At 40.7% G+C, this 24313-nt stretch overlaps 1 protein-coding gene across 1 annotated transcript; it reads left to right on the top strand.

Moving 5' to 3' along the window:
• The first annotated feature begins 16566 nt into the window (after positions 1-16566).
• si:ch211-262h13.5 (uncharacterized protein LOC571127 homolog) lies at positions 16567-23004 on the top strand. Its single transcript, XM_044044630.1, has 7 exons — positions 16567-16826; positions 17861-17971; positions 18165-18252; positions 18952-19118; positions 19581-19688; positions 20312-20398; positions 22179-23004. Exons 1-7 carry the CDS (start codon positions 16605-16607, stop codon positions 22647-22649), a joined length of 1254 nt encoding a protein of 417 aa, XP_043900565.1. The 5' UTR covers positions 16567-16604; the 3' UTR covers positions 22650-23004.
• Positions 23005-24313: the final 1309 nt, after the last annotated feature.

The following is a 24313-nucleotide window of genomic DNA, read 5'->3' as shown; positions in this document are numbered from 1 at the left end:
CTTCTTGGAAGAGAACTCGGGACAGCACTGTAGGCGGCTGAAAGTTAGTGATGTAGCTCCAGGTCAACATAGATGGCTTCTTTCAAACCATCTGTCCTCCCCAGACTTCTTTAAAGTACCTTTAATGGGATACTTGAGTAAAAGTACAAGTATCTTACCAGAAAATGACTTTGGTAAAAGTTGAAGTCACTTTTGTATAATATCAGTTCAGTAAAAGTCTTAAAGTACATTGAAATTAAGTATTAAGACATTTTCTGATATAAAATGCACTTAAGTTTTAGAAGTAAAAGTAAAAGTAGGGCGAGTTGTCTTTCAACTGTTCAATTCCTGGCTCTGCTAGTCCATATGTGTCCTTTAGCAAGACACTGAACCCCATGTTGAATGGGTGAAAACTGTAGTGTAAAGCAGCTCATTAAGACTAGAAAAGCTCTATATAAATACAGACCGTGACCAACTCTTCTTCTTCTTCTGATTTTATTTGGTAGTAACGAGTAACAAAGACAGGAACTGTAGAGGAGTAAAAGTCAAAGTTGCTCGAAATAAAAATAGCAAAGTAAAGCACCTGTCCAGATGAGCTGACTCTCCTGTGATGTACCACATCTTTATGCAGTGGTGGTTTAGTTTCCTCCGATGTAGATTTCGGGACAATCCTCATTACACTGCACTCCATAAAACCACATTGATTTGTTTTTGTTTTGGTGGTTTATGAATTTCATCTTAAGATGTTACAGGGCTTTGTTACAGGGACGTGGTGCTTGTTAAAAATAACGCTCCACTTTAAAGTTTCCCAGAGCATCCAGCAATTTATAGAAAAACAACGTTGTTCTGTTTGTGGATATTTTTATTTCTTTTTTGCTTTGTCTGATCTTAAAGGCCCGGTTTTAAGTGCTTTCTGCTCCTTAACCTTTTCCTCTTTCTCGATGACACAGTTTGTGCTCCACTTAACAACACCGTAATCAGAATGAATATCAGTGAATTTGCAAATGCGTCTTTATGATGTAGCGTAACGTGAACAGACACATATTTTGAATGTTTAATGATGGAACATCATTACATGAGAAGGTTACTACATATAGTAATCTTCTCACCCCTGCTGTTGTTTGCACACGTTTTGCATCATGTGATAAATTATTGATTTGTTTGATGTACATGACCTTTTTTTTTCACCGTACATCACGTCCTTTGAGAGTGTGTTTGGAACCCATTAAATAAATGATATATACTTGTATTATGTTCTATTGGGTTCCACTATGTTGTCAAATTTTATTCAGTTTGATAATATTGTGCAGTAGATATATTCCGTTTGATTTCTGCAGCTGGTTCAGTAGTTTTTTTGCACCAATCATGGACAAATTGATGTTTCATTGAGTGATTTAAATGTGGGTAACCCAGCAGCGTGCTCCCACCCTGGTCGGCACCAGCCTCTTTTTCAAAGCCGAGGAAGCTACTTTGATTTAGCAGACAACACAGAGTCTGTAATGACGTTCTCAGTCGAGCGGCCCCTCCAGAGTGATTACGGGCCAGATTTGTTGGTTTTGTTAAGGTGCATCAATCTCACCGCTCTCTGCACTGCATGCCTGCTTGCTGCCGCTGCTCGGCATTCAAATGATCTTCCAGTCAATTAGTCATAAAGTTGAGACGAAAAGTCGATGAAGGAAGTTAGATTCGTCTTCCACAATGACCCAAATCTGTTAGTTCAAAGAAATGATGTGCAGTCTGTGACCAAAAGTCCCTCCAACAGGGAGAGATAAAAACTTTCCCACTGCATCGAGTTAACTTGTGTTATGTTGCAGGACGTTTTTTCTTTTTTTTAAAGAAAATAACTTACTCACACACACACACTCATCCAAGCATCCTCTCACTCCATGACAAGAGTAGAACAACCTCATTAAGATTTGTTTCTTTTAATCACTGTTGCTGCAGCACCATCCTGCCCTCACACACACACACACACACACACACACTGAGACGTTTAAAAATAACTACTCTAATTATTTTTCGTCTCTGTGTATGCACTGTATTTATATCAGTGTTGCCCTGTAACCGGCCCTATATTTACGTCTTAAATGCTGCACAGTAACAGCAACTAGAATGCTTAGAAGAGTGCACACCTCCACCAAGACACAACAGTCCCGTTTAAAGGTATAAGTTTGGTAAAACTGTTGGAGCAGGCTACGTTTTGAAATCAAAAGCCTTTTAGTTATATTGTCCAACCACAGACTGTAGAAAACAAAACAAAGTCACCAAGTCCAGGAAGTGAAGCCAATGTGGAAGTCCCTGAAATCTGCATTCTCACATTTAGGGTAAAAATAAACAATGTAGCAGGTTATGCTTTCAGGCATGAGAATGGACTTATTAAAGAATGTAATAATGTCCTGATTATGTATAATATTTTAATCTGACACTGTTTCTCCAGAATGAGCATTTTCATATCACTTCTTTTCATTCTAATTATTCTAAAATGTTTTTGAAAAGGCATCGAATGCACAATTATTGCTTGTCATAACAAGAAATGTCGATGTTTTTCAAAAAGTGTTTTGTTTTGTTTTGTTCTTTTTTGCCTCTTCTCTTGTCCCTGCAATGCAAGATAAACTGGAGATTAGAACACATCATACTGCACATATGAGTTTTTTGGAGGGAATCACATCAATCTATGCACTCCGAGAGACGGAGGAAAACAATAGTTGTGCTAAGTCCCAAACCTGAAAACAAGACATTCTTGCTGATGTATAGTGACACAAGAAAACAATACATTTTATTGAAACTCTTTGACGATGGCTTAGGCTTGCTTGCACATTGTTTCAAAGTCTATGTTTTATGTGTGTGTGTGTGTGCACTATGTGTGTAAAGCCATTCTTTTTACAATGTGGGTTTTAAGCCCGTTGTCGTTTGTTCGTTAAAGTCTCTGTAACCTGAGATGCATGAATCTGATTGTGCTTCGATCTGAAACTGTCCCTGAACAGCAAAACAACCGTGTGTACGGTCTTTGTACTTGCCAACAAAGGCTCGTCTCCCGCTGTCATTCGCCAACATTGTGGTAGTTTGTGTGCGTGTGTGTTTGCACATTACCTCTTTATGTCCTTTTCTGACCCCGTCAGGACCAGTATAGTCCTCATGGGGACCAAAGCCTGGTTCAAATGAGGAAGAGCCACATTTCTGAAGGCCCTGGTATACCTCAGTGTGCACGGACCCAACGTGCACCATGCGCGGGAGCTGTAGCATCATTCTCTTCCCTATCCCCTGCAATCAGATTGTACTACCACCTGATGGTGAAGTGGGATACTATAGTAACGTGCGAGTATACCAGGTCCAGTATGTAAGAATTGACTACTCTACTTCCCCCCGCTCTCGGTCTTTGTACTTCGTCTCCTGCTCTCATTCGCCAACATTGTGGTAGTGTGTGTGTGTGTGTGTGTGTGTGCGTGTTTTCTTTTTTTCTCTTAATGTCTTTTTCCTGTCAGGACCAGTATTCATCATGGGAACCATAGCCTGGTTCAAATGAGGAAGACCCTCATTTCTAAGGCTCTGCTTTGAGTTAGAATTAAAGGTCCAGTATGTAAGAAATTACACCTCCACTCACCCCTCTTATTCCCAAGAGTGTCAGGGAACTATGGTGGCCTTTGCTATTCAGAAAGCATGTTGTTCTCCTTCCTTGTGACAATGTCCTTGTCTAAAGTACAAGTAAAACACTACGAAAACCGAATGAGTGGTTATATACTTAAGGTTGTATATTACATTTATTACAAGAAACTCTCCTACATGTTATTGGAGTCAATATCTTCATTTGTCGCATGTGTTACAAATACAACACATCCTGTTGTATAAAAATAGAAAAGCAGTCGAGTGTTTCTGTGTTTCTGTGTTTCTGTTCCATCCCTTTTTGCTTTATTATGAATTAGTATGTAGATGGTGCACCTGCCACTTCAAAGCCTCTATCGCCAGATGTGAAAGCACGGGGACCCAAAGTGGGAGGTCCCCATACGGATCAGAAACATTATTCACACATAATTATACATGCAGAAATTTAATGACCACAGCTCATTACAATGCTCTCAAATGTGGCCCCCGAGCCCCAGGTCACCCACCTGTGGTCACTCTTTGATAGTCCAGTGTGCAGCAGCCATTTTGTATTATAGTCCTGTCTCTTTGTCTCTTTGAGTTTTTTTGTTACAAATATGTGTGACAGGTTTGGAAATTAGTTCAACGCGGGGCTCAGTCCAAGCGCCGGCTGAAGAGAAAACGTTCTGTGAAGTCAGATTTTCTTTGTTGCCGGCTGAGATGCAAGTACGCAAAAAAATAATGTCACATTTTCTTTCTGCAGGAGATTAATGGCATCATATTGCACTTGTCTGAGAGAAATTAATGTCAAAAATGGACAACATTTTATCTGATTACATAAAATGTTATTTGATCACAAAAATCAAAAGGACAGATATCCACTTCAACTTCAACGAGTAAATGTTGTGATAAACACCATAAATCTTACATTAGAAACCTCATAATACATAAAAATCATGATTTTGGAGACATACAGTGGAGTAAGAGTAACTATGATGCTATGATTCCATAACGGTGTGATTCGTAATCTTAATTTACTGCTCTCTCAAAAATCAATAAACTATGAGATTATGATATAAAACACAGCTTTTTTGGTCAGAATAATTAAAATCAATGACCATGGCCCAAAGTCATTAACTCCTAATTATCCACAGAGACGGTGTTTGTGCTTCTGTGTTGAGGATATTAGTGAACGGAAGGGTATTTTCAGTAAAACAAGAGCCTCTGGAAATCCCTTCAAAGCTTTTTTGTCTCATTAAGGAGTCGATGCGATGTCAACATGTCTTCACAAACATCTCGTAAACCAGGCTGGTGTGTTGATGAACCCTTCTGAGCGTGGAAAAGTCGACTTCAGTGAGAGTTTTTTTTTTGCCATCTTGTTTCCTCTATGTTATGCAGAAATAATGATATTTCGCACTGATGTCCAGCCATCAGCCTGCCTCCCCACCAAAGGGAGCCTAATTTGTGGACCGGATTCATGCATCTTGGGAGGGTTGATTGTAATTACAGAGACAGAGTTTGTCACATACACCATCTTCTCTCTCTTTTTCTCTCTCTCTCTCTCTCTCTCTTGCTCCTGACCAACATCCAGTCACATTTTCCCTTTTAAAACTATACTGTACAAACCTCTTCCCATTTCAGGGGTTTGATAAAGCTGCAGAACTGTTCCTCTCAAGAGGCACTGAAGTACACGTGTGTGCGTGTGGCTGTTTTTCCTTATCCATTAATGCTTAATTTCATTGACCGGAGACATACCTCGCCATTTCCTCTCCTCAGGCATTAAGTGTTGAAACGCCTATGATTAAAGTGTTGAGAATGACTCAGACGTCGTGCTCTGCCTGACTGAAGGACAACCACTTTAGTGATATCGCGGCGCCCACGCGCCTTAAACTGGATTTCATGTTTAGGTGATAAATTCTATATGCCACAGTCACACCTGAATGCAAGTGTGCTCTATTTTTGAAGTATAAGTGCAGCAACATTTTGTCGAGTACAGCAGAGTTTTGATATTCGTGCTATGCTGTAAAACAGCGTGAGGCTGAGGGTCTTATCCATCAGCTGAAGGAAATCAGACAGGTAGAAAACAAGAGAAGAAATTACATGTATCTCTCTCTCTGTCTCACACACACACACACACACATGTGCAGACACACTTTCCTTGTTCCAGTCATTTTTTTTGGCTGGCATTTCCTGGGGTTGCTCTCTCTCTGCGTGAGCTTTTCACACCTCCTCTCTCCCTGACTGTGAGCAACACTGATCTGATAGGCAGAACGAGAAAGGTACAGAGAGAGAGAGAGAGAGAGAGAGATATACACACACACTCACACACACAGAAGGAGAGAAAGAGTGCAATCAGGCACATAGTTGGTCAGAGGCAGTCAAGCAAAGAGTGGCAGTGAGAGACTGTGTGGGAGTGGTGGTGCCGGGACCTGAATTTTTATTTCACCCTTATTCTAGTGTCTTCATTCCAACATAAAACCAGGATCAAATCCTGCTGAATTGAGGGAAATCGCAATTGTCCACACCTGAAATGAACACACTGACGACGTGTCCCTGCTTGATGTGTCATATATTATGTTACATTTCCCACATTAAGAGATAAACAAGTAAATTAGATGGAGATTTGGATTAGAATAGGTGCAACAAGACCAAGATTAGAGGACCTTCAATTGTTAAGGTTGTAGAAAAGGATGGATGGATAGGAAAAGAAAGAGAGCTCTCCCATGTCCTTCATGTGAAAAGGTTACAATAAGCTGTTTGTGTGAAATGACCACTTGGGTTGGTTGGTTGGCCACTGATTGGTCAGAGTTCCGTCACATGAAGAGGCATGAGCACGATGTCTGAACAATGCCGAATTGTAGTTAAAAAGACTTTATAATCCTAAAAATGTGGGTTAATGTCCAACAATTACCAGGGAAATGTCTAGAAAAAAAAAAAACAGTATGTCACTCATGACACTCATTCAGAATGAAAATAAGGGCGGAATAAATCCAATCCAATCCAACTTTATTTGTTAAGCACTTTAAACAAACCACACTAGACCAAAGTGCTGTACAGAATAAATAAAAGACATAATAAGTAAAAGGTTAAAAGAAAGCATATAGCAGCCATACAATAAAAAAAAACAATAAAATCTATTCAAATTAAGAAAAGTAAAATAAATAAAAGTGAAGTATCAAAGGCTATTTCAATATTTGATCAATATTAAAGTGAGAAAACAAATGGTAAGTGATTTTTCAAAGACTGGGCTGAGACTGAGGAAAGTGTACAGCAGTGAGATTAAAAGATTGTTCTGAGAAAAGTGAAATCGGGAGATAATTGAAATGGCGTGCTGCCAGAGTCTGCGTGAGGCAGACTGAGACTGAGATGATGAGCGGATGCTTGCAAATCAGAAAACTCATGAACTATATACTGTAAGTATAACACCAACAACAGCCACTACTCCCACAACTATCACTTCACAATCTGGAATGTTGTACTTCAGGTTTAGTTGTTCATCATGCTGCCACAAGAAAAACAAACAAACCTGAAATTGCAAAGAATTCGGAGATTAATTTGGACGCACACTTTCTAGTGCAGTGTGATGAAGCAAAAATACATTTTAAATTAGGAAAAATCTTACATCATGAGAAGAGGGAGGTGGAGAAAGAGTCAAGCGATGATGAGCTGGTTCTCGGGTATTTCACTGAATGAAATAAAAAGAAATACCTGGATACAGAAGAGAGTGTTTGGTTCAGGAGCTTAAACTTTAATGGCATGACTCGCCATTGGTTATTTTGCATTTCCACTAACATAGTACCAGGTTCCTGCTCTGGCAAGGTTACTATGCGTGACGTCGCCTGATTGGTCAGAGTGCCGTCACAGCAAGAGGCATGAGAGCGACGTCTGACACAAGAATCAAGCATCAGTTAAAAACGCTTAACAATCCTAAAAATGTGGGTTAATCTCCAACAATTTGCAGGGAAATGTCTAAAATCTCAATATTTAACAGAGGAGTCTGGTGTATTTAGCGACACTACTGCTAATCTGTGCTCATGGAGGAAGTGCTGAACAAATAGTTTTAATGAACTGATTCTAATGATTCAGTTACGCTGAAAACAACTGCTTTACAAGTCACTGGTCCCTTATAGTGGAAAACCAACCTAAACCGTGCTGTGCCGAGGCAAGACAAGGCAAGCTGGGACCACATCAGGACAGATTTTAGGATGTCAGGACAGTCCCATCAACAAAAACAAACATTCTGCACTGGTTAGAGGAAAATCATTCCGAAGCAAAACCTTTAAAAGAATCAATCTTGGTTGTATATAAATAAAAGCCACAATATCACTTAAATCCTGCCTCTAATGTGAAAGCTCACATTGACTGAAGGAAGGCTAAAAAAAATATTATTCCCATGGACAAAAAAGGAAATTTTGTGTCGTATTCATAAAACTAGGGTAGCCTAGAAGATAGACAGTTGGTTGTTAGTGGTGATTATTCTACAGTGCTGCAGTAATGCCTTCCTTCTACCTTCTTGATTCCTCTCTTCTTCCCTCAGATGCGCCCAAAAGGGATGAGACATTTCAACTCTGGAGATTTTAAAAGTTAAAAAATAATTTGTTATGAACCTGAACATGGATGATGAGCTTACACACACACACACACACACGTACATGCACACACACACTCAGACTGTCTGAGACATCCCGAGCAGCTTCAGTGTGCCAGGCTCTTCCTCCTCCAGGGTGAGTTAGTGGTGCTTTTAAGCGCAGACATCAAAGAAGCCTGTATGGGTGTATAAATAAGCTTAAAGGCTGAAAAAGTTTTACTTGTCATGAGTTTCACATGCAGTCGGTTAGACAAGGTCATGCATTGACTCAGTGACTTCTTCCTAACCCCCCTCGCTCCATCATCACACACACACACACACAGGAGAGTTCATGGATACACATGCATCTACCTGCATTGGAATACTGCAGTCAATAAGCACTAAATTTAAGCTGCATGGTACTTTTTTATGTTGCTCGAAATGTCACCCACACACCTGCATACAGCCTAATGATATCAAAATCCCATTTTCCAATTTTTTTGGGGGGGGGTTTAGTGTTTGCTACATGCCCTCAGATGTGCTTTGGCATTTTTGTTGACTCAGCATTGGCTGGGGGGGTGTGCCTTATGCTATGTTGCATTTGATGCTTTTGATGCCCCGCCCCACCCCATGTACCATCCAGTCTCTCCTCTTTCTCAGTCCAAACATGTATGGATTCACTCCAGATATCCGCTCATCATCATCCTCTTATCTACATCCATCCATTACCGCCACAGATATAAGAAATAGTCTTCCATGTTGAGCTACGTCACCATGCTGTGTCGCTATTGGCCAATCCAAACGCCAATCAATGTGGCGACAGCTCATTTTAACTGGAAAGAAATAACTCTGCGGAAACTACAAGCCCTGCGAGAACCGTGACATGAGGACTTAATCCAGCAGAGTTTAAAACGGCAATTATATCGCTGCCAAATAATAATATTTCTTTGTTAGCAGACCTGGTGCTGATGTCCAGCAGGGTAGTGGGTAGCAGGTGACTGATCATGATACATCTGAGAGTTGGCAGACGAGGGAAAATGAGGAGTGGGGGGGATGCATCACGAGAGCCAGAGTTTGGAGTAGCACACACATGGTACTTCAATCACATCCAGTGATTGAGCTAGTCTTTCATACTGTGCATCATCATCCGAGCTCTGGATTTCTATATTACATCCTGACATCTGCCCCGTATTTTCTCGCCGGGACTCGGTGCGGTACAGTCCGCTTGTAGCATCATTTATGACGCAGCAGCTCGCCCCGTGTCTGCTGTTGTCTTTAAATCAGCAATGCCTCGCTTTCTCTCTCACTGTGTTTATTCCAAGTGTCACAGAAAACCCTGAAACATAAGTCAGCCATTATTGGAACAGTGATTAAAATGAAATAGCTACATGCGGTGTAACACAAGGTCACGGAGACTTATTATCGGCTCTCCACTCTGGAGCCTTTTTTGGCTTCTTCCCACCCCCATGTTTTGGTTGTACAGTATATCAGTGTATTGTGAAGTGGAGACTGAGCCTATCTGCAGCTGCAGCAGGCAAACGGGTTCAGCATCAATCTGTGACAAAGTCATCGGAAGAGATAATGTCTGCATGCGCCTCGTAAACCTTGAGGAAAGTGTCCACCTGAACAAGACTTGTGATGTGTGATACTCCGGCTGTGTTGATGCACAAAAAGGAAACTTCCAAATAAATTTGTCTGTGAAGGTTCTCAGTCATCCAGTAAAGTTAAAGCTGCAGTGTGTAACTTTTAAACAAAAGGTTAGGGTTAGTTCAAACTTTGTCGAATGAGTTTACCTAATGCTAACGATGTGTCTGTGTTTCTCAATGTGGTTGTGTCGCACACAGGAAGTGATTTGTTTTATATCGAGACAGAGGCAACAACAACTTTGCTGAAAACACAAAGAAACATCCGCACACAAACGTTTTAGCAGTGAATTCTGTGGCTTGAAAATACCAGTTATTTGGAATTAAATAACTGGTCCCCACCCTCCCCACCCCCCCGGCGCTGCCACTGCATACACACAAACGCTCCCTCAGTCCGGTACTCTATGACAGGATTGCTTGCAGATCATACAAATGATGCAGCATATACATAATGTTGCATCATCTCTGTTCACAGAGACCGAGCATAGGCAGAATAACAAAAATCGACATCAAAAAATCACCAAAGACTGTGCACTGCAGCTTTAAAATAAAATCATGAAGTGCAGAGAGTGAAGCTGAATCATTATGTGATGTGTGGACAATAAGAATCTAACTCATGGATTTGTTACCACTGCAGGAGGAGAATAACAATCAGCTTGGGTGGACGGTGGATTAGTGGTAGAGCAAGTTTTCTTGTAGGTTTGATTCCCGGAGTCTACATGCTGATGTGTCCTTGGGCACTGCCGTCATAGCCATCAGTGTCTGAATGGGTGTGAAACTGTAGTGTACAGCAGCTTTGAGTGGTCATGAAGACTAAAATAAAGTGATCTATAGATACAGACCATATAATATTCACTGGAGAAAACGTTGCTTACATGACCAGTTTCAGTGATATAGCGTCAGTGTCTATGTCTTGGACACAACAACCTCGCGTTGAACCCATCTAAACTTGCGGGATTATACCTCTTCTGTCTCTATTTTGTCTTCTCCCCTCTGTACAGACTGTGACCAATGAGATCATAAAGAATATCCAACAGCAAATAAACACCCGCATACCGCTTCTGTGGGTGTGAAAGAAAAGCATGAGAAATGGACATAAAGAACAGGATTGTCTAAAAGATAACGACGGGCTACCAACATGTAATTATATTCTATTCAACATATGAGAGATGGACATTGTAATGATAACAAGCAAAATGTAAATACCGCAGATCCCACGGTAGACTGTGATTATAAAGAGAAAAGGAGGTAAAATAGCGTTGGCTATTGCTTTCACCTTAACGTTCAGTTCAGAGAAGACAGCAACGTCTCTTTGTCTGGTGACAGGAGATGTGACACAGGACGAGATCTCTGTCAGTATTTCCCCAAGAAATGAGGAGGAGAGGTCTGTGAAAACTGTGACAACTGAAATTCTCCACCGTAAACAACAACTAATTAACTTTCCTGAAAGAAACCGTGTCAGAGTCACACTTTTCACACAGCACACTACGAGTGACTGTGGTGAAAATTGCCTCTCTTCTCTTCTCTTCTCTTCTCTTCTCTTCTCTTCTCTTCTCTTACCTGAGGTCCATCCCTGTGCAGTGTGAGTAAAAGGAAACCCCAGTGGCAGCAGTTATCTGCTATCTGGGCCTGGGCATCGCTACATTGTGAGTGAGCAGAGTTGGAGATTACTCTGTACTCGCTTGCATCAAAGGAGGTTTGTCTAACTTGTGTCTGGTGATGTGCTGGCGGAGCGAGTCCTTGGAGCAGCCTTGTCGTTCTTATCTCTCCCCAGCAGACTCTGTTTTCTGCGGCAACACAACCCGACTGCTGGTTACACTGACGCATGCACGTGTGGCTCTGTGCGGTCAAATGTGCACACGCTCGCGCACAAACTCACACAGTCCTTCGATAAAATGCACAAAATTGAGGCAGCTACTTTTTTTTCCTCTTCTTCTTTGGCTGATATTAGCAGAATTTGTTCTGCTATGTGAATCTCTGTCTCTTCCTCCTGCAACCTCTGCTCAGAGCTCAACTTGGTTCAGTGAATATTTGAAATGGATTAAATGTCTATTCCTCGATATACTTAGAAAAAAAGTAACCATTTAAAAAATTTGACCAGACACTCAACGCACCACAGAAGTGAATATATCATTCACATCATATGTATTAATGGCAAAGTGATCGGAAGCTTCAGCAAAGCAGCAATTTAGGGTTAAAAGTCGAGAGTTAGTAGGTAAGAAGATCATAATGTGTGTAACAGTTGCACATTTGGAATGAAAAGGAACAGTTATATCTAATATATTACTGAATTTTGATATATTATTAGGTGTTAACGTTACAATTTGTTTTTGAAACACAGAAACACATTGAGTGTCTGCTTTTGAGGCCTTGTGTACAAACCTGGCAACCGAGCGACACCAATCACCATTACTACTAAATTCGATATGACATTTCAAATCCCACAAAGTAAGGTAAGACAGGAAGTCAGCTGGTTGCTATTTTAATCTAACGCAAGTTAACGACCTGGTGGGTCAAACGCTGGTTATGATAAGTGCGCAAAACGTCACATTCTAAAATTAATTTCCACAGTTTAATGTCAGTATTCTTTACATTTTAGGCTCTGGAGGTTTATTTATCCTTATTATATTGATGTTAACAATTCAGTGTTTCTGTATGAAATCTAAATTCTTACCATATTTAAATGTGAACAATTTTTTTGGAATCCTCTGTATCTATTCTATTTACATACAGCTTGACTTGCTTGATTCTTGCAAGAATGACGTTGGACTTGCTTGACACTTGAAGGTTAAAGCTTTGTGACTTGCAAATGTGTGATTTACTCCCATCTCTGCAAATTATTTAGATCCAGTTTCATTTTGACTGGAAACGGCCGGCTCTGTCCAAGGAACACGTGTCCAGGTTTCCAATTAAAATGTTATTGTCTTTTGTTTAATCCATGCAAAATACAAAGTGAACAAATGCGATATTTCAGGGGATTATACATTGCAGTTGCCATAGGAGACGCTGAAGTAAATGACCCCAGTCAACAAATAAGTCTGACGCATAATCCTCTTGTAAAGCAGGGAATCGGTTTTTACACTTTAGATTTGTTTTGGATTAGAAAAATACTGTGCATCATATTAGTAATTGAGCTTTAAAGCTGCTGGAGTTTTTACCCTCAGACTGAACCACAGGAAAAAAATTGCTCTCCCCTGTTTCCGCCATTTGAAGCCTATCATTTCCTAAATGTAATCTACATCAAATCATTTATGTGCGTGCTTTTTCTGTATTAAAACTATTTAAGATCATAGTAAACATGACTTGAAGGTGATTTATGTCAAATATGTACAACAGCAACCTTTTAAAATGGATGAATTAGTTGCTGCAATTCCAGCTGAAAACATTGCATGAGTGTGGTTGCAAGATTCCCCAAAAACACACAAATAAGAGCCTGTGTTCATGCACAGACATAACTGTCTCACTGTCTGTTTTATTCACTGCATCAACACTGAACCTACTTGGTTCATTTCTATGTCAGCATAGAAAGTGCGTCTGCTCCAAGCAGCACCAGAGAATTTTGACGTTATGTAAAGAGGAGATGACAAGGCGACAATTGCAGACCTTGAAAACGTTAGATATGAGTATGCACTGACAAAGTGGAAGAGAACGAGAGGGGGAGACTAAGTAACTAACTTGACTGGGAGAAAATGTATCCACACTGGCATGTCTGTCCTTTCCACTTTCAGCTGTCAACATTTTAATGCATCTTCTCCGCAAACCCTGCTTTTTCCTTCTCCTCAGGTCAAGACTTTTGAGAAAGCGGGTGGGAGGCTTTTTAGGTCGGGTATCGTCGAATATTTCTGAGCTCCTCTCTGCTCTCTCTGCTGGTGTCCTGTGTGTTGAAGTGGTGCGAGCTACATCACTAGGTGGGGAGCAGTGGGTGTCACAGTAGACCACAAATGAAAATGTATTCTATTTTGTGTAGCCTATGTAACAGGTAGCAGCATCGTGATCAGGGAAGCCAGTATATGAGTTTAACACGTCTCGTCAATCTCTGGTGGCAGCAGCAGCATCATATTCAAATACATTTCTTACTCACATCACCTTTAATGTCCTTGTATTTAGATCCAGATGTGTTACAGCGCCTTTCGTATCACGTGGCCCTGCTTTCTAGGTGAGCAAAAGTTAAGGAACAGATGGTCTTCGTCGTAAATGAAAGTAAATAACATGTTAAACTTTAAATAGCTGCACCGAGCACAGCGGAATCATCAAACTGTTATTGAGTGTGATGCTTTTCCAGTTTTATATCACAGCCTGTTCTGGCTCTTGTTTGTTTGAGTGCTTTCTGTCCTCGGTGTCTTCTTCAGGTGACGGTAACATGCTGCTTTACTGGGTTCAGGTCCAGGGATTTTCTTTTTGGCCAGTCTAAAACCATGCGCCTCTCCCTCTGATGAATGTGGTGTTGGCAGAGAGCTCTGGGTTATTGTCCTCCTGCATGATGGAAGTTCCTAATGATTAGTTTGGAGGCATTTCTCTGTAGGCTGGCAGTCAAAGTATCTCTGCAGATCTCTGAACTCATTCCCGCTGATGCTGTCATTAGTAATATCACGGATGCCGATAAGCAGCCATGACACTATGCACCTCTGCTAAATCATGAGCACCGTGATTTGACAAAGAAGAGTTCACCTGCGACTATGAGCCTGATGGTATTTCGGTGTGATGGTATCATACGTTTTGTCCGCTAGTGCCAATTTTCCTCTAAATGAAAACATAAGTTACAAAATTGAGATTATGTACGGCTGAGGAAGAACTGAAACTAGCGTACGGCCGTTAACCTGTCAGGAAAATGTTTAATGACATTACAAATCAAATGAGAATGAGACTTTCATTCAAAACGGAGCTCGTTTTGCAACCAGCAGAGTCAGGGATGGAACTTTCTTCCACACTTTTCTTTGTGAGCATAGGCTACAACAAGTGGACTTAGTCTTACAGTTCCAAAATGAACTCCCCATGTGAGATTTGCGATTTGACAGGTGCGAAGTTGACATTTTGCAAAGAGAGGTTCAGGGTGGTATTTTTGTATGATGACATCATATGTTCTGTGCTTTATTGCCAATTTTCCTCTGAATGAAAGTTACAAAATCAAGATAATGAACGACTGAAGAAGACCTGAAAGTAGCGAACAGGACCGTTAACCTGTCAGGAAAATGTTTAATGGCGTTACAAATCAAATGAGAATTCGCCTCATTGTCCAATAGACTTTCATTCAAATAGAGCTCGTTTTGCAACCAGCAGAGTTGAAGATTACTGTGACGGAACTTTCTTCCACACTTTTATCTTTTTTTTTGAATACTGTAGTGTATTGTGACTATAGACTAAATGTCTATATGTCTATAGTCTTGTCTATGAGCAAACTCCCAATGTGAAGCCTTGAGATTTGCAATTTGATAGTATCATAGGCTACGGTATGTCCTTTATTGCCAATTTTCCGACAGGTTACAACAATGAGATTATGTAAGACTGAAGAAGACCTGAAACTAGCAAACAGAGCCATTATTAACTCATCAGGAAAATGGGAAAACTGACATTACAAATCAAATGAGACTGAGACTTTGGTTCAAACAGAGCTTGTTTTGCTGGCAGCAGAGTTGCTCCACCTACCTCTGTCCTACTTCTCGGCTGCACTTTTCAAACTGGAAGGCTACGTCCATTTTTGTATGCAGTCTATGATTGTGACACCTTCACCTCTGCCTGATAGAGGGCGGTGATGTCACTGAGTGAATATCCTACTGTTTCCGTCATCAGCGGCTGCCGTCGTCCTTGGCTGACCTGTTTGATGTCTGTTGCTCAGTACACCAGCCTCTAGGTATTGATTTCCCCCCTTCCTGCTCTGCTTCAAAATGACTCGCTGTCTTTGGGCATCTCCCCAGCTCTCTTGTTTTCACGTTTGGTTTATCCTTTTTTTAAACAACAAACACAGTCTCTGTGGGTCTATCTTAAACCAAGAATAGTTTCAACAATCAATAAAAAAATGTGCCTTTAGACAAGAAACACTAGTCAGTCATGTTTCAGCATTTCCCTCAAATGTGTTAACTAAATGTGCTATGTTTAACGGGATATAAAATCTGAAATTCGGAACTGGTTCATCTCATTGATGTGGAAATAAATATGAAATAGTTCATCATTAATGTCCTCATTTTCTATAATTATGTAAATTCTGTGATATTCAGGGCTGTGGAGTTTTCAGTACATATTAAGCAGAAAAAAAACAAAACAAGCCAACACAAACATCAGAGTTAATATGTTCTAAAACAACAGCAAGTGTAATGCTAAAGGTAGTTAAGTTGATATCAGTGAATCATTAACCCAGTTGTGCCTGGTGCATGCACATTAACAGATTTTCCTTCTGTACAGCACACCAGACTCACAGTGACCCCTAGTGGTAAGGGCTTGATTTTACAGCCACAATAAATGACCTACATATTCATTTAAGTCACACAAGTCTCTATCTACAGTTAGTCTGTAGTCTGTGTTATTGTAAAAGAAAATCACAGATGTCATGAATCCAGCTCCTGCTCTGGGAATAAAAACAGCCTTAAATATCATGACTGCAGCTTCAAACATGTGTTATTATTGAAATACCTGCCAGTGAATGTGTGTACTCCACTTGAAATGGACATCCATTCACAAATATTAGCAAACTGCCATAAAATAAACTTTGTCCTTGGCTTCTCTCCAACACTTTCTGCCCTGTTGTGATTCCAAAAGTCACTCCCTCCACTGAACGCAAACACAACAGAACAAACTTGACTTTAAACCGGCGCTGTCTTCTAGTTTTTTGAACCTCTGCGACCATGGCCACATCCATCTGCACATTGCTCCTGCTGTCGCCCCTGCTGTCCAGCGTGTACGTTGAGGGTTTTTCTCGAGGGCCCGTTGAACTCGCTCCTGTCCCCTGTAACGACAAAGCAGTGGAGAAGCTGTCTCGCCTCGGTGTCACTTACATCAATGAAGACCGCAGCGATGGCTACAAGTTTGCCCTTAACCGCATTGCAAATGTCCACTTGCATGCTCAGGTTAGTGCAAAGACAAAATCTCAGTGGGAGCAGCAGCCTGGGGTTGTTTTACATATTTCTGTCAGTGGGTGACCGGTACATGTTCAACAAAGGAAGTGGAGTGTAAAGGTTATTTTCCCCTCTGTCGTTGTTTTAGTACCCAAACACACTTGTGTGACAGATTTAACCAGCTGTGGCCAATCTTCATGTCAGTGGGAATCCATTTGATAAGATTTATGTTTTGTTAGAAATGACTGTGCACAGTCAAATACTAATCAAACATCCTCTCACATTGTCACAATTTGCCCACTCTCACTCTTGGGAAATTACGATAAAATTAAACTCTGTTTCTCACGAACTCATTTTAGCTGCCATACTCCAGTTTGGGGACCACTGGACTGCATCAATGACGTGAAGAAGGGAAGAAAAAAAAAAAGTAGCTGCGATTACATGAGAGTGCAAGCACTAAATACTAAAAACAACAATAAATATTTGTTGTCTGCATTTTGCTTTGACTGTCACTTCCAGTAAAAGCAGAGTCTAAAGCGGGAAGTACACAATGTCATGTCATGAAATAAGAAGCCATCCTCTGTCATGCCTCATAAAAAAAGGCCTTTACCGAAGTGACTGTTAATAAAGTCCAGGTCATTTCAGTGCAAGATCGCCGGGACAAACCTTGCACAACAGGCTTTATGAACTTCATGCTGTCAGGCTGCTGAAGGCTGTTGGATAGATCAGGTTTTTAAGAGGCTCAGTTCAACTTCATGACCTGAGAAGGCCGGCCACTATTACACCTGCTCAAAGTGTTAACATTTGTTTTTAGCACTGCGCGGCTCAAATCAATATTGAACAAAGTGTTAGAGTGTGAATCACGCAGAGAAACTCATAAACGCTTTCCTAAAGATGTAAGTGAACAAATGATGGTATGTGACAGATGACTTAAAGTTGAGCCGCGGATAAACGCTTCTATTATGTTTTACGACGGAAAATTCAAACTGCACAACATCATTTGTATCTTCTCTCTCGCTAACCCGTGATTGCATCGTCTGTGCCAGGGCCCAGCAGGCAATGTGTATTACCTGGACCTGGATGTCCTGGAGACCAAGTGTCACACAGGGAGCCCAAAACCATGGAAGCGATGTGATGTCAGACCATTCATGGAGACAGTAGGCCACAGACATACACACACAATTTACTTTTCAAGTTTCAAGCCTTGAATATCTGAGGTGTCATGGCTTAAAAAATACTGCTATGGAATATTTTTGCTTGTTTTTTAACATTTTAACATTAAATTACATGTTATTTCACAGATTGTCCTGTAGATGGTGGCTATAAAGTAAAAACTGTTTTTGTTAAAAGCAAATCTCTGGAAACTGCAACACCACCGTTCTGCACACACCAGACGGCTACTCCTACCTGTACAGCTATGACTGCACCCTCGTGCCAGGTAAGTGGTCATCGTACATCCGCTTTATACAGATTTCACTGTATTCAAAAACTCTAACAAATCTCCCTGAATGAATCCGATTTTCCTTCATTGTTATGTTATCTTCACTGCTACTATTTGATATAATACTTAATAGCAAATTGTGAATCTTGCAATTACTGTTGTTGGATTGAATTCCTTAACAAACAGCTTTAAAGGTCCAGTTTGTACAAAGTAGTGACATCTAGTGGTGAAACTGTAGACTGTAACAAACTCTTCCTTTCCCAAGTGCATCAGGGACATGTATTAATTTGTGTAGTAAGCTGCTTAAAAATATAAAATGGAGACTGATTTGTCTGTAAAAACATGGCAGCACAAAATGGTGGCCTTTGCAAATCAAACCCAATAAACACACCTAAATGTTACATACTGGACCTTTAAAGACAAAACTGAAATGTTACACAATATAATATCTTCAGTTTGCAAAAGAAAAAGAGAAAACAGACATTTCTCACTACAGACAATAATATTAATAGACTGTGTTATTTAACAACTCAAAATGTTGTATCTTTTGGTTTAATTCAAATCTCATCCTGTGATTTACAGTAATTATTAATTACATAAATGTGACTTCATCTTCACTCGTACTAGTTCTGTTTTTTATTCTAAATTGATGCGTTTCTCACCAACACCATCTGAACTCCTGTGTGGTCCATGCAGATCCCCCAGAGAAGCTCCAGCAGATCTGTCCGACCTGCCCCCTCCTGCTCCCCACAGACAGCCCACAGGCAGTGGCCACAGCTCAGGTCACTCTCGCCTCCTATAAGAGACAGTCCAGACTCAGTGCTGGACTTGGAGTGAAGAAGATCACCAGAGCCGCAGCTCGGGTATGAACTGGAAACACTCTAACCGGAGACCAACATGCTCCTGGGTCGATTTTATGACACGACAATGTGTTAAACCTTGTGTTTATTGGAAAATTACACTTAAGAATAATCTGCGGGTGTAACATGGGCAGACGGTAGACTTAGTGCTCCGTCTGTGTGCCAGATGAGAACCATTACTGCTCCACAAAAACTGTAATGATGCAAGAGTCTGAAAAAGGTTGGAGAGGATTACTGCAGGCACTTTAGATGCCACTGTCTGGCCAGGCATTTGTTAGGTGAGCAAATGAGAAACAGAACAGTTCACTTGGGGACGCGCTTGCTTCTCTTTGAATATATAATGTGAATAGCTTCGGTAAGTAGCTTTTGTGGTTTTAAAAAAGAGCAGATTGCTAGGACGTGACTTTGCAAATCCACATTCCATCATTTGCCCTTTTCTTATACCATATTGTTTTTATATTTCAGGTGGTGCCAATGAAAGCCAGTTTTGTGGAGTACACAGTCCAACAGTGTCCAGAGGGAGTGACAGAGAGGGGGGACTGTCAGGGACCATCACTCCACACTGACACAGAGGTAATCCAGAGAGTCATTACACTCAAAATTAAACATACACGGTACTTTATAATGACTGTTGTATATGCAAATGTTTGTGTGGAGTTAAGAAAAACAGCTCGGCTTTCAGCTTTGTGACATTGCATTTTTCTCAAAGCTAAATCAAAGGGTCTATTCATGAAAAATGTAAATACAGCTGCATACAATTTCAGTTTTGATTTTCATCCACAAGAGACAGGCGTGACAAAGACATAAAGGCAAAAACCAAAATCAGTGACATGATGGATCAACATTGTCTGAAGGTGCTTCATTAATTTTTAAAATCATTGATTACTACCGTGACAGTGTGACACTGTTATGACACTAATTAATGCTCTACAATCCTAAATAATCATTGATCTGCCAGCATCTTGTTTGGTATCACTACAGCAGCTCCTGAAAGTGCTTCTTGATGGCATGACAGACTAATTATACTTTAGAAACTAACGTCTCTATAAAGGCTAGAGTAATTGATCCTTGCGTTAAAGAAGGTTGACAGACCTTGTCCGTTTTTTAATCATCTTTCTTTTGACCCTTCCTTCCTCGCGGCATCTTTTTGTGCCACTATAGTGAAAAGTAAACACAATTACCTTGTCTTCTGTCAGGCTGCAGGTTTCTGTGCAGGGTCCGTGCATGGGGACATGAACACTTACCCTGATGTCCAGGTGTCCTGTGAGATGTACAAGTTACAGGTACAGAAAAAACACATATATGGAAACATGACAACTTTTGGCTTCCTGTCTGTTGCTGCTGTTTGCATTTCCCCACCTCCTTCCTAGCCTGGGACACACCGATGATGATGCATAGCCCCTGTTGTGGCAGTGTTGGCCCGGCCTTGCCAGTGTCGACAGGAGCCCATAATACTGCATCTTTACTTCCAATTCAGCTTGTTGAATCAGTGTTGCTCTCCATGTCATTGTGATTGGCTGTTTAGCTCCAACCAGAAGACAAGAAAAGATACAGAAATGATTTAAATCTTTATTTAATTACGACATTTGTACATGAAAACTTCTTCGACATAACCATGAGTTTCAAGAAAGTCAAACTGCAGTTTATACACTCGACCACTCAATAGGGCTTCCAGTTTTGCATTTTCAGTGACAAATACAGACTACTGCCCCCTGCTGGGGAGGAAAGTGCTTTGCTTTCATGAACTTGCATGCTGGTTGCTCGCTGGCTGTATGTGTGTGTGAGTGCAACATATTTTCCCCAACCCGTAACAACTACAGCTGGGGACACACTACACAACTTTCACAGTCGGTACATTCGTTACAGTTGACTGTTTTTTTTACAAAGACTGGGGATCACTGCGCGAGTTTCTACTTCCTGTCATCTTTGTCTTCTGACGCTATTTCCTTTGTCCAACCTTCTCTTTTTCATTGGTTGTTGGCAACATGTGTTTGGAGTTAGGTCGGTAATCAGTGCACACTACTCGACTGTGTCCAACGTGTTTGATTGACCATCCCAAGGTCGGGTTTCTGTGCCAACTAGCCATGCTCATTGTGAATTGTGGGTTAAATCGGGCTAAAGAAATCTCATAGTGTGTCCCCACCTTGAGACAACACTGTGGTTGGTTGGTTGTTCTTTAATGTTTGTTCACCGTCAGGACGATGTGTCCTGGACTTAAGTTATGTTTGGAAAAGGGAGGATATTCATTCACAGTAAAATAACCTTTCTGGAGTTCAACATTGCTCTTAGCTGTTATAGCTCTTAGGGTATATTTTTAACACTTACTGACAGAAGCTTTAATGAACTTTAAGATTTGTTTAAGAATAGTTTTCCCATACTGTATACATTCTGGAAACTGTCTATAATGTACTATTCCATTTTAACTTTTTATAGTCTTATTATTATTATATTAATATCTGTCTATATTGTACTTTCTTGGAAATGCATGTTTATTATGTATTATCTTTATCTTTACTGCTGTGACAATGTAAAGGACTATCTTGTCTTATCTTAAGTCAAAGTGCCAGCAAGCATTTATTGAATTTGCCAAAAAAAAAGGTGAAGGCAGACATCCTTAATCACTTTTATCTATTTGGAATGGAAGATGGAAGGAAGAAATCTCTCCTTAACAAATGTCAAGGTCAGTGAACCATGACAGTACACTTACCAACAGCAGCAGTGAGCCTCACCACTCATGGGATGAAAAATGTTAGAATTCAACATTCAAGCAAAATAAAAGACAATACCTCTGAGTGAAACGGTGAGTGTGGACTCACCGTATGCTTGCATGTTAATAACCCACTGCATGACCTACATTTGATGAATGCCTCATGCTGTGTCTGAAAAGTGTTTAAATATGAGTGAGATTTAAATGTGTGCTGTAATTATGCTGTCTCCTCACTTTTTCCTGATGGTATCTATTATAGTATTGTATGACTGATATTCATTTCACAGTGAAGACAGATCAGTAGCATGTCCGTTTGTTGTGATCTTGTTTGTGTGTGTGTGTGTGTGTGGGTGCAGAATGTGGACACCCTCAGACCGGTGCAGCCACAGGGCCACGACCTCCCTCTAGGCCCCGTGAAGCCAGTCTTCCCTCCTCTGACCGATGACTCAGGAAATAATCCACAGCCTGTTCCCTCTGACCCAACATCGCTCCCTGCTGTTCAACCACCGCCTTTTAACCCCTCACCTGTTGACCTTGTTCCCTCTGACCCTTTCACCTCATCATCCAGTGAGTCCACTGAAGGGCCAGGCTACCATCAACAGCAGCCACCAAATGCTCGGCCATTTGCTTCCTCCTCAGAGGAGATTGGAGGGCCTGTGGCACTGCGGCCGCCCTTTAACTTCCGCTACCAGAGGCATAACCGCGAGAGGCGGCAGGCTTTGATGGGGACTTCAACCTCTCACACCCCAGTCTTCCTGTCTGATTTCCCCAGTGGCCTCTCTCCTTTCCGCTCCTGTCCTGGTCCCGCTCGGTACACCACTGTTTAACTGACGCTGCTCAGGAAAACATTTGTTCTTCTTTAATTTTATCCACTGAGACAGAGACAGTGGAGCAGCGCCGCTCCACGGTCCCTGTCACAAGAGGCTTATAATAATTGTGTGCAAATGAGAGGAGCACTTTCTTTTGTTTTTTTTTTGCTTGGCCCTGAAATGACCTCCCTGCAAGTGCTCACAAAGCAGCCATGATTTTAGAATATTCATTTGACAATGGTGTTAAATACGAGAAGAAGAAAAAAATATGAACGTCCTGGTTTTAATCAACTATTTGAAAAGCACATGTAACCTAATAGTCCAACAACATTATGGAATACATCAAATATAGATTTTCTTCTGCTACAATAAATCCAGCTTCAAAATTTGTAAAAAATCTTTCTCCTTTTTGTATTTTATATATTTTTAATTTGAACATCTTTGGCCTGTAGCACCCTTGCCTTTTGTACTGTTCACATGAAACAGGATTGTACTGAGGGATCAGAGAGTAAAAACAGCAGTCTGAATTCATAGAAAATGTATCTTCGTAAGCTTAAATTAACTCTAAGAAACTCTGCTTCTCTCTAGTGTATGTGAAATGTTTTTTCAAGGTAAGAAAATCTGAAAAGGGACAGTTTTATTTCCATATCCACAGCAATTTAATTGCTAAAACTTTGATCAAAGGACAACATTTGGGCCATTCCACAGAGATAAATATGATGACTGCACAGAGTCATTACAGAGAGAAATAACATGACACATTTAGTCCGGTAAAGAAGAAGGTTTGTGAAGGTTAGAAGAAGTCTAGGTTTGTTATGAAACAAAATCAAGGCTACGGGGAAAGCAAAGACATCTTGGCCTTTCAGTGGTTGCAGCAAAGCAAGTGGAGCAATTAACAAGAGCAGGGGAGATGTGAAAAGCCATCCCTTATATGACTGAAGTGTCACCCAGGAGGGCTCCACCAATAAACAAAGCCTCACACCAGAAGCATGTCCTTTTAACAAGCGCTCACCAAAGAGCTGTAAAGTAACGGCTACTCAGAGGTTGGTGTCGGGATGTGAAACATGTAAGACAGAGTGCAGTCACTGATCGAGACGCAGCAGTCGGTCTTCATTTGAAAGATTACACTTTTTTAGGAAAGATCATTTTTATATGTGGATTAAAATTCGCCATGTTTAAGCAAAGACAGTGGGGGGCAGTGTTTTTTTTTTTGTCAGGAAAAGGGTGTACTATTTGATCTGACAGAATCTCTCCACCTCAAGAACAAAATTGAAACAAACATTTGAAATTGTATTTTGACAAAGACTCCTGGTCGTAGAACATATATATTTTTTTACTTTTGTAAGAATTGCTGACTTTTATTAATGAGACTGCAGATTTTCATAGGCTACGGTGGCCCTCACATACCAGAAAGGTGGAAAAGTATTACTTATGGGTATATTACATTTCAGATCAATATACAGATAGTTATTGGAAATGGCTGGTTTACTTTCTTGGATACTTGGATGTATTATACATTCACCATTTTTGAAAAGTTGCTCCATAATTAAAAGCAGTCTACAGCTTTTCCTTCTTCTTTTTTTTTTAAACCCACCTCACATGTGTTTCTGTTTACGAAGGTTGCACAGAGCCTATTTGAGCGCTAGGAGGCGGTAGAGACATTGAAACACGTCTGACACGTC

This window comes from Solea senegalensis, linkage group LG14, assembly GCF_019176455.1.
Source record: "Solea senegalensis isolate Sse05_10M linkage group LG14, IFAPA_SoseM_1, whole genome shotgun sequence".
Classification (NCBI taxonomy): domain Eukaryota; kingdom Metazoa; phylum Chordata; class Actinopteri; order Pleuronectiformes; family Soleidae; genus Solea; species Solea senegalensis.
Note: the sequence above shows the minus strand (reverse complement) of the source record. Positions and strands in the feature narration are given on the sequence as shown.